The following is a 14,588-nucleotide window of genomic DNA, read 5'->3' on the forward strand; positions in this document are numbered from 1 at the left end:
CGGAAGACTTCTTGTTTTCTTTCTCTTATTCAGAACAGAAGCTTGCAGTCCTCCTAACTCTTCTCTGACGGGGGTTCTACTGACCACCTGAGGTTGAATGCGGGCTGTCAAGCTCCTTCAAACTGGGGCCCCCAGTATGCCCGTGAGCCCTCCCAGCAGAGTCTTTGTCTTTTTTTTCCTATCTTTTCTTTATCATTTGAAGCATATAGCACAGTCCTGCATACACAGCAGATGCTTGATAAATACTTGGTGAATTTCATTGTCTTGTCCACTTAGCCAGTGTATCACAGATCACACCATCCATGGTCAGACCTCTCCCCACAAATATCGGGTGAACACTGGTCTGTGCCCAGGACCATCCTAGGTCTTGTGGACACATCAGCACATAGAGCAGGCACATGGCTCTGCCCTATGAGGCTTCTGTAACAGTGGCGTTCTACCCACCCGTTACGGTTGCTTAGCCATGGATAGTCCACAAAGACTTTTTACATATTTATCTTAGTTGGGTCCATGGCAACCCTATGATGTAGTTATTATTATTCCCAGTTGACAGATGAGAAAGCTGAGGTCCAGCAGGATTAAATGATTAACCCAAGGTCATGCTGTGGGCATGTGGGCGCCCCAACTGAAACTCAAGCTCAAGTCTTCTTGGGTGTGTAAACCCATACTACAACTCACCTCATCAAAGTCTCCCATTGAGCTCCGCAGAATAATTAGGTTATCCCCTAGCCATCAGTCTTTCTTTAGAAGGAAATCCCGATTTCGTTTTTTATCCTGTCTCCTCAAAGGTCAAAGCCCTGCTTATTCAAGAATTATCCCCCCTTCCAAAACAATGAGCAATTCCAAGGGAAGGCAGAACCCCTAAAATAGCTGCTAAACATCAATGGCGTTCATCTCAAGGATTACTCAACTGAGTGCTTAGTGTGTGATCTCAACCATAGAAAAGAAGAACTGCTCTTAAGCTCGATTATCTTTTTAAAAATTTGCAAAACCGTAGAAACTAAGCCCGTTTGAAACAGGAAGCTGTGTTCCTTCCTACCTTACTAATGTCGCTGGTGGTATCAGATGGTATCTCCGTTTCATGAGTAGCAAGACCTAAGCTATCACTGGACGCATAAAGGACTTTGCTAAATTGGCAGGTACCACTGTCTTCTTTTTGTTCTCATCTGGGCGAGAACTTATTAAATGCAACAGAAGTTGTTTATTGAGGAGAGGTTCCCAGGTAGATCATCAGGTTCCTAGGAGAAAGGAGATGGAGCAAGGGGTGTAGCCAGGCAGAAGCAATTCCTCCCAGGAGTACTCTTGGATGGAGGTGGTAGAGAGGGAGGCCTACTGCAATGCAGTAGGTAGTTTGGGACCAAAGTGGGAGAGCAGATTGTGAAATATGTCCATTTTTTGTCTTGCTTTCTCCCATTCTGCTTTTCTCTCACCCGTATCATGATGTGTTTGCCTCTTCCACTCATCCAAACTTGGCCTTTTATCCTCTTCGGTCAACATGCCCAAGGCTGTGTCCATGCTGCCTTCCCTGGGCTTTCATAAATTCTCAACTATTGAGAGGATGACCACTCCAAAAGGGTTATACTTAGTAGCTTTGTGTTATTGATATTGATTTGTAAGAAACATTCAGTGAAAGTATAATTGACATATGTGTGTACATACTTTTATATATTATATCTGTATATATATACATATATATTTCAATTTTTCATTGAAAATCCACTCTAAGTCTGGCTATTAGATGGATCAGTTGTTCGGCTGGCTTGGTGTCTTTTTATCTGGATCTACAAAGTTGACTGTTTGCTTTTCCTGGATCTATATTAGAGGGCAGGAAGAGAAAGCCTTCCTAATCTTCTGGGAAACCTTCAATTGGTTGGGGATGAAAGTTAACTGTTGTGCGACAAGCGTTTTGAGGGGAGGCGGTGGGCTTACGGGGTCTTTGGTACATGGAAGTGATAGGAGTTGGAGTGTATCTGAAGCTCTTTTCAGAAAATGATGATGATTACCATGAACTATGCAGGTGGAGTTATTTCTCCTAGAGGAATAACTGCATGACTTAATAAGAAAAAAGCAGATATACCCAGCAGAATAAAATGGGTAAAGGGCACAAACAGATAATTCGCAGAAAAGGAAATACAAATGATTAATAATTACAGCTAAAAAAAAAAAAACCCTCGGGGCTTCCCTGGTGGTGCAGTGGTTGAGAGTCCGCCTGCTGATGCAGGGGACGTGGGTTCGTGCCCCAGTCCGGGAAGATCCCACATGCCGCAGAGCGGCTGGGCCCGTGAGCCATGGCCACTGAGGCTGTGCATCTGGAGACTGTGCTCCGCAGCGGGAGAGGCCACAACAGTGAGAGGTCTGCGTACCACAAAAAAAGAAAGAAAGAAAGAAAGAAAACAACCCTCAGTAATTAAATAAGTGTTAGTTACATAATTAATGACATCCTTGTTGCCTGTAAAATTGGCTGAGGAACTTTTTTCTCTTAGATCTCCGTATTGATGGATGCTTGCTGAGACTGGCACCATCACCTACTAGTATATATATTGTTACACACCTTCTGGAAGCAATTTGGCAAAATGCATCAAGAGTCTTAGCAATATGACTAGCAGTAGAAACTGTGCTTTGGGAAATCTACTTTAAGGAAATAATAAAAATACAGACAAAGATGTTTACTGCAGCATTATTTGTAAAGGTGCAAATTGGAAACAACTTAATCACACAACAGTAAGACAATGATTAAATAACCATAAATATACAATATGTTGCAGTTGTTACAAATTATATTTTCAAATAATTTTTAACCACATGGAACTAGGTGCAGGGTATAAAATTTTAAGTCTCAGAATACAAAAGGGCATACAAGTGTGATATCAACTGTAACAAACATGGGGCCTAGAAAAGAGGCAGTGGTTCTCTCTCCAAGGCACAGGTGGAGGTGGAAATACCAGGGGCCAGGAAGCTGACCCTCCAGTATGCTGAACATCCCAACCATGTTATTTTGACTGCATAGGCGTAATTTCCCCATAAAACACTTCTTCATGATCATCTCTTTCAACTAAGTAACATATCAGCCTGTATACAAACACTAAAAATCAGCCACATTGGAAACACCCGCTACTGGAATATAAAGTGTAAATCTAATCTTTGAACAAGGAAGTTGGTAAAAATATCCAAAGTCACTTGGCAGGTGGATGAAACCAAGTTACTTAACTGACTACACTCCAAGAATAGCGTGTAAACTTTGCTCTAGTAACTAACAATATGAGTGGCAGCCGTGCAAGTCCATGTGCTGCTCTAAAACATAAAGGCTGGGAGATGTCTGCTGCTGGGAAGAAGACTGCATTTATTCAGGATTTCAACCTTGAGGGGTTCCTGTGTATTTCTAGGGAGGGAGTTTACTGGCTCACAAGACAGCCCATTCTGTTCCTGCACAACTTGGTTCTCAGCCAGTTCTTCCCCATATGTGACTGAATGTAGTTTCTTCCAATACCATCAAATTCCTGTTCTCTGGAGAGTCTACTCCCTCCTCTACAGGAAAAGCTATTCCATTACGGGCTTTCCCTTCTCAAAGGAATCCAAAACATCGCCTAATCCAATTTTTCAACAAAAAAAGATTAGAAAACTTTGGTCCAGATCAAAGATGTATAAATATTGGGATAAAAAGGAAAAGAAAAGAAACTAAAATAAATCTGAAGACTTTTTTCATACAGAACATTCAAGTTCTGCCAACTACAGCTGATGTTTCTGGACCTTTATCATCCTAGCCTGTCCTATGCTCCAGGTTGATCCTATGCTCCCTCTTAAAATGTGGTACCTGGGACAGAACCTAATATTTCAAATGTATAGTCTGAAAAGTGAAAAGCAAGGTAAAATTATTCTGCTCCATCCTTGTATTCATTTAAGAAGCATTTATTAAGCAGCTATTACTTGTCAGGCATTATACGGGGCACTAGTCCTGCACTGTCCAATATGGTGGCTACTTGCCACATGTGGCTATTCCAACTGAACTTAATTAAATAACATGAAAAGCTCAGTTCTTCAGCAGCAGTAGCCACATTCCAAGTGCTCAATAGCCATGTGGCTTGTAGGTGCTTTACTGAACAGCACAGATACAGAACATTCCATCACTGCAGAAAAGTTCTATTGGATAGTGCTGTACCAGATCATTATTTTTTCTGACTATCTCAGGTTTGCTGTGGAAAGAAGTACAAGGGAAGGGGGACTGGTTTCAAACTGTGTAAGTGGGAAGCAATTTGAGGAGCTAGATGGATAGGTAATTGGATGAATAAATGAAGGGCTAGCTGGGTAGAGAGGAACATGGAGAATCAGATGGGTAGATTTCCTTTGTTCTGGATGATCTGTTAACATAGACGAAGACTGAATTAGCTCTTGGGGTTGGCTTCTAAAGAGCCTGCAACTGAGGATACTCTTAGTTCAACCCCTAAATTTCCTCTTTTCTTCTCACTTCAGCTTAAGGAGGTTGGAGGGATGTAACTCAGAGACAGTAAACAGATTCAAAAAATTTGGGAGGGTGCAGTGTATCATCTATCTATCTACCTACCTACCTACCTACCTATCTATTCCTGTCATCTTTGTGAAAGATAATCTAACCTCGATGATTCTTCATTGGAATGTCAGTTGGTAAATGGATTAATATAATCTTGGGTTCCCATTAGGTTATTTAATTTGCTTGAGATCCAAAACCATTTGTGGAAATTCAAAATCCTCATTTACTGTAACTAAAGATTTTAACGAAGGCTGAAATGTCTTGTTAAAACATTACTGGATACCAATCACTGTGTTTTCTATAACCTCACTCCCTCACCTTCCTCAAGACTTTTCTCAAATGTCATCTCACGAGCTCCTTGTTGACCCCCTCCAATTTAAACTGCACCTCTTCAACCCCATCCTACTGCCTTTCCTCATCTCCTACTTTATCTTTCTCTGTAGCACTCATGACCATCTGAGACACTGTAGATTTTAGTTATAGATTATTCCCCAACTAGAATATAAGCTTCATGAGGTCAGAGAGTTTTGTCTATTCTGTTCACTGATATGCCTGTGTCCCTGGAATAGTGCCTGGCATATCATAGGTGCTACTAAGTATTTGCTGAATGAATGACTGGAGAACCCCATGAGGCAGTAACTCTTCTTATCACCAGGTTACACATAAAGATTCTGAAGCACAGAGAGGTTAACCTACTTGCTCTAGGTCACACAGTCATTTCTTCAGACTCAGGAATTGAATAATTATCCTAGACTGAGGAGGACCAAGGATATATAAGCAAGAAAATCTTACAACTATGATTCCTTGGCACCAAATACCCATGAAACCAGAAGTATCTAGGGCCTTAGGCATGGAACCTGATCTTAACAGCAGGTGGTCCTGCAGGAGTGATCCCCACCAGGAGTCACCTGTAGGCAGGGCTCTTCCAGATGGACAGGCAGTTTCAGGATGGTAAGCACTGACTTCACACCTGCTCTCTTCTCTATATTCTTTAGATGATTTAGCAAGTTCACCTGAGAAGCGGATTCCCCTCAAAGAGACTAAGCACTTACACTTACACACACACACACACACACACACACACACACACACACACACACACACGATTAGTGATGTTACTAAACTGGGATATCATTCAGCATGTGGCCTTCTATCAGACATGTCTGGTTTTAACCAAACTCCCGCTACTGTCAAGGATCAGCACTCTTCATCATAGGCATGACAGTTTTCCACTTTAGCAAAGTTTTAGAATAAAACGGATTTCAAATTAATAGTATCTTTCTTGTACTTTGGGGACTTTGAAAGGTTGGGGGGTAGGATGTCCAATTATAATCAGGAACCAGACAAACGTACTAGCACCACTATTACTTAACATCACTGTGGAAGTTCCAGCCAAAGCAATAAGGTGAGAGAAACAAATAAGAAATAACAGAAAGGAGGATATAATCTTATCACTGTGTCACAGATATATGATTATCTATCTAGGAGTCCTAAAGGAATTTATTTTTAAAAATCAGTAAGGTAATCAGCTTAAAACATGTAAAATAATTTTTTTTACACTACTAACGATTGGTTAGAAAATTTGCTAGGGAAAAATATATCATTCACAGTAACCTCAGAAATATAAAGGCAGATAAAAATTTAAAAAGAAATGTGCAAGACCAATAACTTAAAGCCCTATGGTAAGCAGACATAGCATGTTCCCAGATATAAACGTTTGATATGTAAACTTATCAATTCTTCCTAAACTTATTTACAAATGTAACAAAATACCACTCAAAATTATGTTTCTGTAAGTAACTGACCAAGTGATCCAAAAGTTTATCTAATAGGACAAATGGCTCTAACAGATAAGACATACTGCAAAATGAATAATGAAAGGCAGTTGTATAATCGGATAATCTATGTAAATGATCTAATAAATCTACAGTAATTAAAAGAGTGTTTCTGGCACAGAAATCAATGGAATGTAAAGTACACAAGCAGAGTCAGGAACTTGAGGGAACATATGGCAAAGGTGATGTTTCCAGCCCAAGGAGGAGAGAGAAGGTAGTTACTCAACATATGGTGTCTTTAAATTGGTCAACCATTCAGAGAGAAATAAAATAGAAATGCACTTCACGCCATGTATCAAACCAAACTAAAACATATTAGTGATCTGCGTGTATAAAAACGGAACCATAAAGATACTAGAATATATATAAACATCTATGTAATCTTGGGGTGTGGAGGCCCTTACTAAATGGAACCCTAAGGCTATAGCAGTGTGGTCTTTGGAGACACAGAGTCCCAGCCCTGCCGTGCATCAACGGAATAGTGACTGAGCCTTGCCAAGCCTCTGTTTGCTCATCTATAAAATGGGTATATAAAAACCTACCTTGCAAAGCTGTGAAGACAAACAAGCCTGTATAAAGTGCTGGCCTAAGGAAGGCACAGTTATTACTCACTATTGTCTCACATTGGTTATGTGTAAAGAACGTAAACTTCCTGAACTCAGAGGCCATTTTCTTCTCAGTATTTTTTCCTTCCCAGGTGGTTGCTGACAATAAGGGGAAAAAAACTACATCATACAAAGAAAGCTTCTGACGATATCATGCATTATTTGATCCATGCTGAGAAATACATATTTCTTTCAGTCAGAGGCACTGTACTGGCTGGGGCTCAGGACCAAGGAGCTGGAGGCCCAGTGTACTGGCTTGATTTGGCGTGTCTTTAGAGTTTAATAAGATTCTTTGAGTGGATTCTCATTAGGAGGGGCTCTGGCTTGCATTTGGGGAGGGTCCAGAGAAATGGTCTCCACGTCTACAAAGACAGGAAGGTTTGAATTACTGTAAACCCTGGGGGGTGGCCTTCTGATGTGCACTCTGGATGTTTAAGCACAGTGTCCAGCTATACAGGCTGAAAGGCTGGCCCAGCAAGAGAAGAGCAGGGGCCCTGTGAATATCCTCCAAGTTCAGAATTTGCCAAAAGCGCTAAGAATCGTGGAGTGGGAAGAAGAGAAAATGTGGGCATGAGAGTATCACACACTGAATAATTTGGAGGCATCCTGGGAGCTGGTGTCCTCACGGCCCACCTGTCCACACGAAGGTGCCCGCTGTGGTCATCCGAAAGGCCTTCTCACTCTTCCCGTGGAGGCCCGCTGAGCCCCAGCCAAAGCAGGTCTCAAGACCCTAAAAGACGCCTCCCCTACCCCGGTCTGGGGGTTGTATGTCAGCTCCACCCAAGATCAAAGGGGAGAACCTGGCTACTAAGATCTCCAAATTTCAGAACAAAATTCAAATGCTTTACCTAGTGTGCCCTCTTCTTCAAGTTTCTTAGATCTCAGTTTGTGGTTTCAAGTTCTGATGAGGAAACCTTCATCTTTTAATTTGCCTGGGTTTTCAACACAATCACCTTTAGAAAATGTGTCTGCCAAATCTTCCAGCAGTCCCTGCCTAAAAACACTAGCTTTCAACGACAGTTTAATTGATAAGGGAATATAGAAAATTTTAAAATTTTACAGCTTTGAAAATGATAATCCACCTACGCCCCACAGCTATTTTGATTCTTTGCCTGTTGCCTTTTACATGTACATATAATTTCATGCTGTTGCAATCTTCGTTTACACACTTTACATTCTCTTCATTTTTATAAACATTTGTCTGTGATTCTATCTGGTATCCAAAACTAGTTTTAATGACTACATAATAATCTATTGTGTAAATGGACTACAATTTATTCAAAATATCCTTCATGTGTCAAACATTTAGATCATTCCCATTTCTTGTTTTTCTACTACAAAAACAATGCCACAGTGAACACCTTTGTGCACATTATGTCTTGGACCTTTTCCCCTTAGGGTAAATTCCCAGGATTAGAACTACTGGATCAAAGCCATGTGTATCTTGATGGTTCCTGTTATATATAAAATTTATTAAAACAAGTTACATTGCATCATCAATGAATAAGCGCTCCAGCAATGAATAAGGTTCACTGCAAACTCACTAGCATTGAGTATCATCATTACATTTTTTTTTGATAATTAAAATGGCATTTCAAACAAATATATTTTCTAAAGAAGGGTCTCCAATTCTAAATATTTCTTTTCAATTCAGTTTTGCAACACTCATTAAAATTTTACACTGGTGAATGTGAAATTATGAGGTATCCATTACCTCATACCATTTACCACAGTATAAACGAAGGTTGCATATATATTTAGTTGGACCTGGCCAGAAAAGAATGGCAGGGAGAGGGCTCCTCTCCTTCTGAGTCCAGGAATTGTGAGACAAGAGACTATGGAAGGAAGCAGTCACATCTGTGTATCCCTATCTCTCCCATCCAGGCTTTGACCAGAGTTGGGGGGTGTGGAGGGCTGTTTGATAAATTGGAGGTAACCCCAAAGGATGTCTCTCTGCAAGGCACCTCCTTACCCACATGGGGTGGTTAGCGCAGTTAAGCTGGTGGTCAGGCAGAAAAAAGATCTGGTTTGCAGTCTTGCGTGTCCCTTGGTTTGTACATGGCATGGACATGGAGTCAAGGAGGAGCATGTCTGCCTGGGCACCTGCCAGTTCAGAAGAAAGAGCATAGCCTGGGCCAGAAACCTGATGGAGATGTGCTTCTCCATTCCAGCCAGAGCCGAGGGAACACTCCATCACCTGGGAGAGGTCACTGTGCCTGGGGAGGACTGAGAATGAATCGATCCTGAAGCCATTAGCTACAAACCATTGCAGCAGATGCCAGCACAAGGCTCAGGGTTGGGACTAGGTTGACCCGCCTCAGCAGACACAAGCCACGTAAATCAAGAACCAACAGGAGACTAGGGTACCCCCTTCTCCCTCCACCCACGCATCGAGTCATGCTGGCCCTTCCCCCATATCTCCACTGCCATCTTAGAAAGAACCAATGAGAGAAGACAAGGGACTGAAATTATAAGCTGGCAACACAGGATGAGTAAAACCTAGTCATCATTCAAATCAATGGATGGATCAGACTAAATTTAAACCACTTAGGACTAAAATTTGTGAATACTTTTTCCTGCTACCCAGCAGGTGGGAAGCTAGTAACAGAGATCCAAATAGTTTTGGAGACTAAAGAAACTTCATTTACAGTGCACGGTTGAGTTGTATTGTGAGCAATTTTAGTGAACCAGCTAAAGGAGTATGATGTCAATTTTTGTAAAACTTCGTATCCGCATATGCATATCTACATAGAGAAATGTTATTGGCGGTAAACTCATCATGGTGAGATTTGGGGTGGTTTTTACTGTGTGTGTGTGTGTGTGTGTGTGTGTGTGTGTGTGTGTCCGCGCGTGCACGCCTTTCTTTATTGTTGATGTTGTTTACTATTACTGTATCATTTTTCCAAACTGCAAGGACTGTGATTAGGACTGCAGACAGGTAAAAACCCTGTTTTTGTGTCTCTGACCCCATGTAACTAGTAATCAACGACTTGGCTTCTGACTCTACAGAACCTGCTTGCTTCCCTGTGCTTTGCAGTCTAGGCACCCACCCCCCACCAAGATTCTATAATCTTATACTGATCATGTTGGATTTATGGAAGTGACACATGAATTAAAGACGATCCTCAAGTTGAACAAAACTTCAGTGAAATTTTTTTAAAAGTCTGACATGTTTTTAGATCAGTCTGGGAGAAAAGGAAAGAATATACAAATAATTAATGGTGAGTAGAGGCTCTGTTCCTTTCTTGCTTTAGACATTAAGATTTAGAGAGACACTCATGTTGAAAATGCATAACAGACAAAGTGACAGGTATTTTTTCTCAGCTGCTGTGGATTTTGCCATTAGGAATAAGAATGCTGATAAGATCATACAAATCAGTTATTCCTCAATTCCATTTTTCACCTCAAAAGCCTGAAGGTGTCACTTATCAGTAGATGATGTACCAGGACAGAGCTATGAAAATAGATCAAGTTCTATCCAAAAGCCCCTACTTTTTCCTGATTTCATATGAAATTGCTTCTCATTGCCTTTCTTTCACTTCTGCTTCCTACCAATTTTACAGGTTTTTTCTAATTTAAAATGTTATCTCATGTAGACTGTCTGATTTGATGCTCACCACAAACTTGGGTGCTACCATGATCCTTATTTTAGAGATAAGTAAACAAGGCTCAGAGGTAAAGGCCTGTCTAAGTCCTATCGCTGGCGAGCAGAACAGCCAGGAACAGCTCCTGTGTCTCCCCTCTCCACTCTCACATGGACTACACAGAACCCTGACAGGTGCTGACCTCTGGGGTCCCAGTATTCTCTTAAGAAGCAAAGACAATCCTGGCCATTGGCTCCAATTATTGCAGTTTGAAGACTTGCCTTGAGAAATGCCTGCTGACATACATTCATGACCTCACATGTGTGCCTTCATAGAAAGGAGAAAGTCAGTAGGACTCCTTCTGAGGAGGCAGTGCAGGGATTAACTGCCCTTCATGGACTCCTCCCTTGTCTGTTTTTCCTTCTTCTCCAGCCAAGTCTGTAATCTTAAGAAAAGCAGGCACTGGCCCTAGGGATCCTGCTCTAAAAAATATCAAATCTAATATGAAGTCCCACTGGCCTATGCTCAGCTCCTTTATGAAGGAGAAGCTCTAAGGGGTTTGCTCTTGGCACATGACTGGCTTAGTCAGCACTGTCACGAACAGGAAAAGGGAATGCTGCTTATAATTATTACAATAGTTAGTAACTATTATAATAGCTAAGTCTTCAAAAGTTAAAGATCATCCCAGCTTACCCTTCCCCCTCCCCATGTCCTCAAGTCCACTCTCTACGTCTGCATCTTTATTCCTGTCCTGTCCCTAGGTTCTTCAGACCTTTTTTTTTTTTTAAGATTCCATATATACGTGTTAGCATACGGTATTTGTTTTTCTCCTTCTGACTTAATTTACTCTGTATGACAGACTGTAGGTCCATCCACCTCACTACAAATAACTCAATTTCGTTTCTTTTTATGGCTGAGTAGTATTCCATTGTATATATGTGCCACATCTTCTTCATCCACTCATCTGTCGATGGACACTTAGGTTGCTTCCATGTCCTGGCTATTGTAAATAGTGCTGCAATGAACACTGTGGTACATGACTCTTTTTGAATTATGGTTTTCTCGGGGTATATGCCCAATAGTGGGATTCCTGGGTCATAGAGAGTGGCAATGACATATATACACTACCAAATGTAAAACAGATAGCTAGTGCGAAGCAGCCGCATAGCACAGGGAGATCAGCTCGGTGCTTTGTGTCCACCTAGAGGGGTGGGATAAGGAGGGTGGAAGGGAGACGCAAGAGGGAGGGGATATAGGGATATATGTATACGTATAGCTGATTCACTTTGTTATACAGTAGAAACTAACACAACAATGTACAGCAATTATACTCCAATAAAGATGTAAGAAAAAAAAAGTTAAAAATCACTGCACTTGAATCCAGGGATGAGAGAACTGGACATAGACACTGAAGATCTAGCTTGAACTTTTGCCAATTACTTACTAGAGGATTTTAGGCTAATTATTAAATTTCTTTAACGTTCAATCTCCCCATTAGCTATGATGAACAGCACATTGTTATGGGGCCATGGAGAGGGGGTAGTTATTTCTAATGATAATAATCACTATTATCATTATTACCACTATTATTATTATTAGCATTTGGTTTTTAAATAGGTAAGATGATTTTGAAAGTCATATATAACACATAAAATGCAAAATACCTTAAAAGATACAGTAATAATAAAATTAGTATAGTATTATTGTTATCATTACCCAACCTGTCTCTTCGAGTTTTGTATTTCTTCCTTCAAATGCTTTCTGAGAGCAACACGCCCACTCTTCACCACCACTCACAACTCTTCTGTTTCCTTTCCCATCCCGGATCATGCTGACTTTGAAAACGGTAGATCTTTCACTCCAGACATCTCCCCCTACAGCATCTCTGATATACCTTTGGAAATACATGCTGAGGAATGTATAGGCTGTTTATCCCATGTGGTTTTATTGAGTAAATGTATAAACCAAGTGGTGTGGGTCACAAGGGGTGATCATGGCTAATTGTGGGGTTGCTTTTTCCTTCTTCTATCACAGAGACAAGGGAAATGGCGACCTCAGTCGATGGGACTGAGACTGTGGGTGAAGCTGCTGGGACCACACCCTATGACTATGAGGGGGCACTGCCATGTGAAAAAAGCAACATCAAGGAGCTGGGGGCTCAGTTCCTGCCCCCACTGTATTCCCTGGTGTTCACGGTTGGTCTGCTGGGCAATGTAGTGGTGGTGGTGATCCTCACAAAATACAACAAGCTCCGGATTATGACCAACATCTACCTGCTCAATCTGGCCATTTCCGACTTGCTCTTCTTATTCACTCTGCCGTTCTGGATTCACTATGTTGGGTGGAATGAGTGGGTTTTTGGCCACCATATGTGTAAGTTGCTCTCTGGGCTCTATTACATGGGCTTGTACAGTGAGATCTTCTTCATCATACTCCTGACCATAGACCGGTATCTGGCCATCGTGCACGCCGTGTTTGCCCTTCGAGCCCGGACGACCACTTTTGGTATCATCACCAGCATCTTCACCTGGGTCCTGGCAGGGTTAGCAGCCCTCCCTGAATTTATCTTCCATGAGTCCCAAGAGGAGTTTGAACAGACTTTCTGCAGTCCTCTTTACCCAAAGAATGGAGAGAATGCCTGGAAGTGTTTCCATGCTCTGAGGTTGAATATCCTGGGTCTCGCTCTGCCTCTGCTCATTATGGCCATCTGCTACTCAGGAATCATTAAAACACTGCTGAGATGCCCCAGTAAAAAAAAATACAAGGCCATCCGGCTCATTTTTGTCATCATGGTGGTCTTCTTTATTTTCTGGACACCCTACAATCTGGTTGTCCTCCTCTCAACTTTTCAAGTGCACCTGGAGACTGAGTGTGAGCAGAGCAGACAGCTGGACCTGGCCATGCTGGTGACGGAGGTGATCGCCTACACCCACTGCTGTGTCAACCCCGTGATCTACGCCTTCGTTGGTGAGAGGTTCCAAAAGCACCTCCGCCACTTTTTCTACAGGCATGTGGCCATCTACATGGGCAAATTCATCCCATTTCTTCCTAGTGAAAAACTGGAAAGAGCCAGCTCTGTCTCCCCGTCAACAGGGGAGCAGGAACTCTCTGCTGTATTTTAGGTCAGATGCAGAACATTGCCTAAAGAAGATGGATGGGGCAGATGAAGCAAACACATCAACCTCTGCACCAGTCCTCTGAACTTCCAGCGCAACACTGAAGTTCTTAAAGACATTAAAATATATACCCAATGGTAGCAGTCTATCTATGCACCCCAGAGGCATTACCAAAGGTCAGCAGATGGGCAGTGACTTATTGTCAAACCTGAGAAGTAGAGCTTTGCTTGATTCTTTCAAGAGTTACATATATTTTAATGCACCTGAATGTTACACAGTTACTATGTGCAGCTACACACAGGTAAAGCTTTTCATATCTTAAACCTTAACTTCAGCCAGTTATTGATATAAATGAAACATACTTCACAAAATACAATAAATCAATTACATTATCTCTTAATGTGCCTAGTTCTTTCCTTGCGTGATAAAGACTTGTAAAAAATTTATGCATATGTACTCTCAAGCACCATAATGGCATGTCACACCTGTTTTGAATATTCTTAATAATGAACAGATCTCCTATTCACACTGAATGACCACAGTTCCCATGAGCTACTCGATAGAAGAAGAGCAATTTGGTATTTTCAGTATAGAGAATAAAGGCCCTGCTCATAGAAACTTCTCAAGAGTCCTGAAATGTGCAGACACTGTCCTCTTTTACACCAGTCTCACTGTTCATCCAGTAACTGTGCATTAGGTGATACAGACAGGATGCACAAACACTGCCTTAGGTTAAGTGAAGGATGCAAAACTGTGTAAGACAAACACAATCCTTGCCCCCATGAAACTTTCCCTGTATTAGAGGATGTTCAAGACAGAAACAATAACTTTAGCGCAAAGAGGGACACACTCGCTGCTACGCCTGGGCCCGGAAGAAAAAGACCATTTCCAGCTGGAATCTGAGGGAGGAAGTGGCTTTTGAGTAGGTCTCTGAAGGAGGGGCA

General features: G+C 41.6%; 1 protein-coding gene across 2 annotated transcripts; it reads left to right on the forward strand.

The window, feature by feature from the left end:
* Positions 1-1,099: 1,099 nt before the first annotated feature.
* On the forward strand, positions 1,100-13,650 carry CCR3 (C-C motif chemokine receptor 3). Of its 2 annotated transcripts, none has more exons than XM_060021410.1 (2): positions 1,100-1,139; positions 12,563-13,650. In XM_060021410.1, the coding sequence occupies exon 2, from the start codon at positions 12,574-12,576 to the stop codon at positions 13,648-13,650; it is 1,077 nt and encodes a 358-aa protein (XP_059877393.1). In that variant the 5' UTR covers positions 1,100-1,139; positions 12,563-12,573. The 2 variants fall into 2 exon arrangements, with proteins under 2 accessions (XP_059877393.1, XP_059877394.1); XM_060021411.1 differs by lacking the exon at positions 1,100-1,139 and adding an exon at positions 10,287-10,322 and having other exon boundaries at positions 12,565-13,650.
* The last annotated feature ends 938 nt before the right edge of the window (positions 13,651-14,588 follow it).

This window comes from Delphinus delphis, chromosome 10 (assembly GCF_949987515.2).
Source record: "Delphinus delphis chromosome 10, mDelDel1.2, whole genome shotgun sequence".
Classification (NCBI taxonomy): domain Eukaryota; kingdom Metazoa; phylum Chordata; class Mammalia; order Artiodactyla; family Delphinidae; genus Delphinus; species Delphinus delphis.

Coding starts and splice junctions, on each gene's coding strand:
- CCR3 (XM_060021411.1), top strand. CDS start 10,299: ATGCTGATAAGATCATACAAATCA. Junction 10,323..12,564: donor TGATAAGATCATACAAATCA/GTTATTCCTCAA, acceptor TCTATCACAGAG/ACAAGGGAAATGGCGACCTC.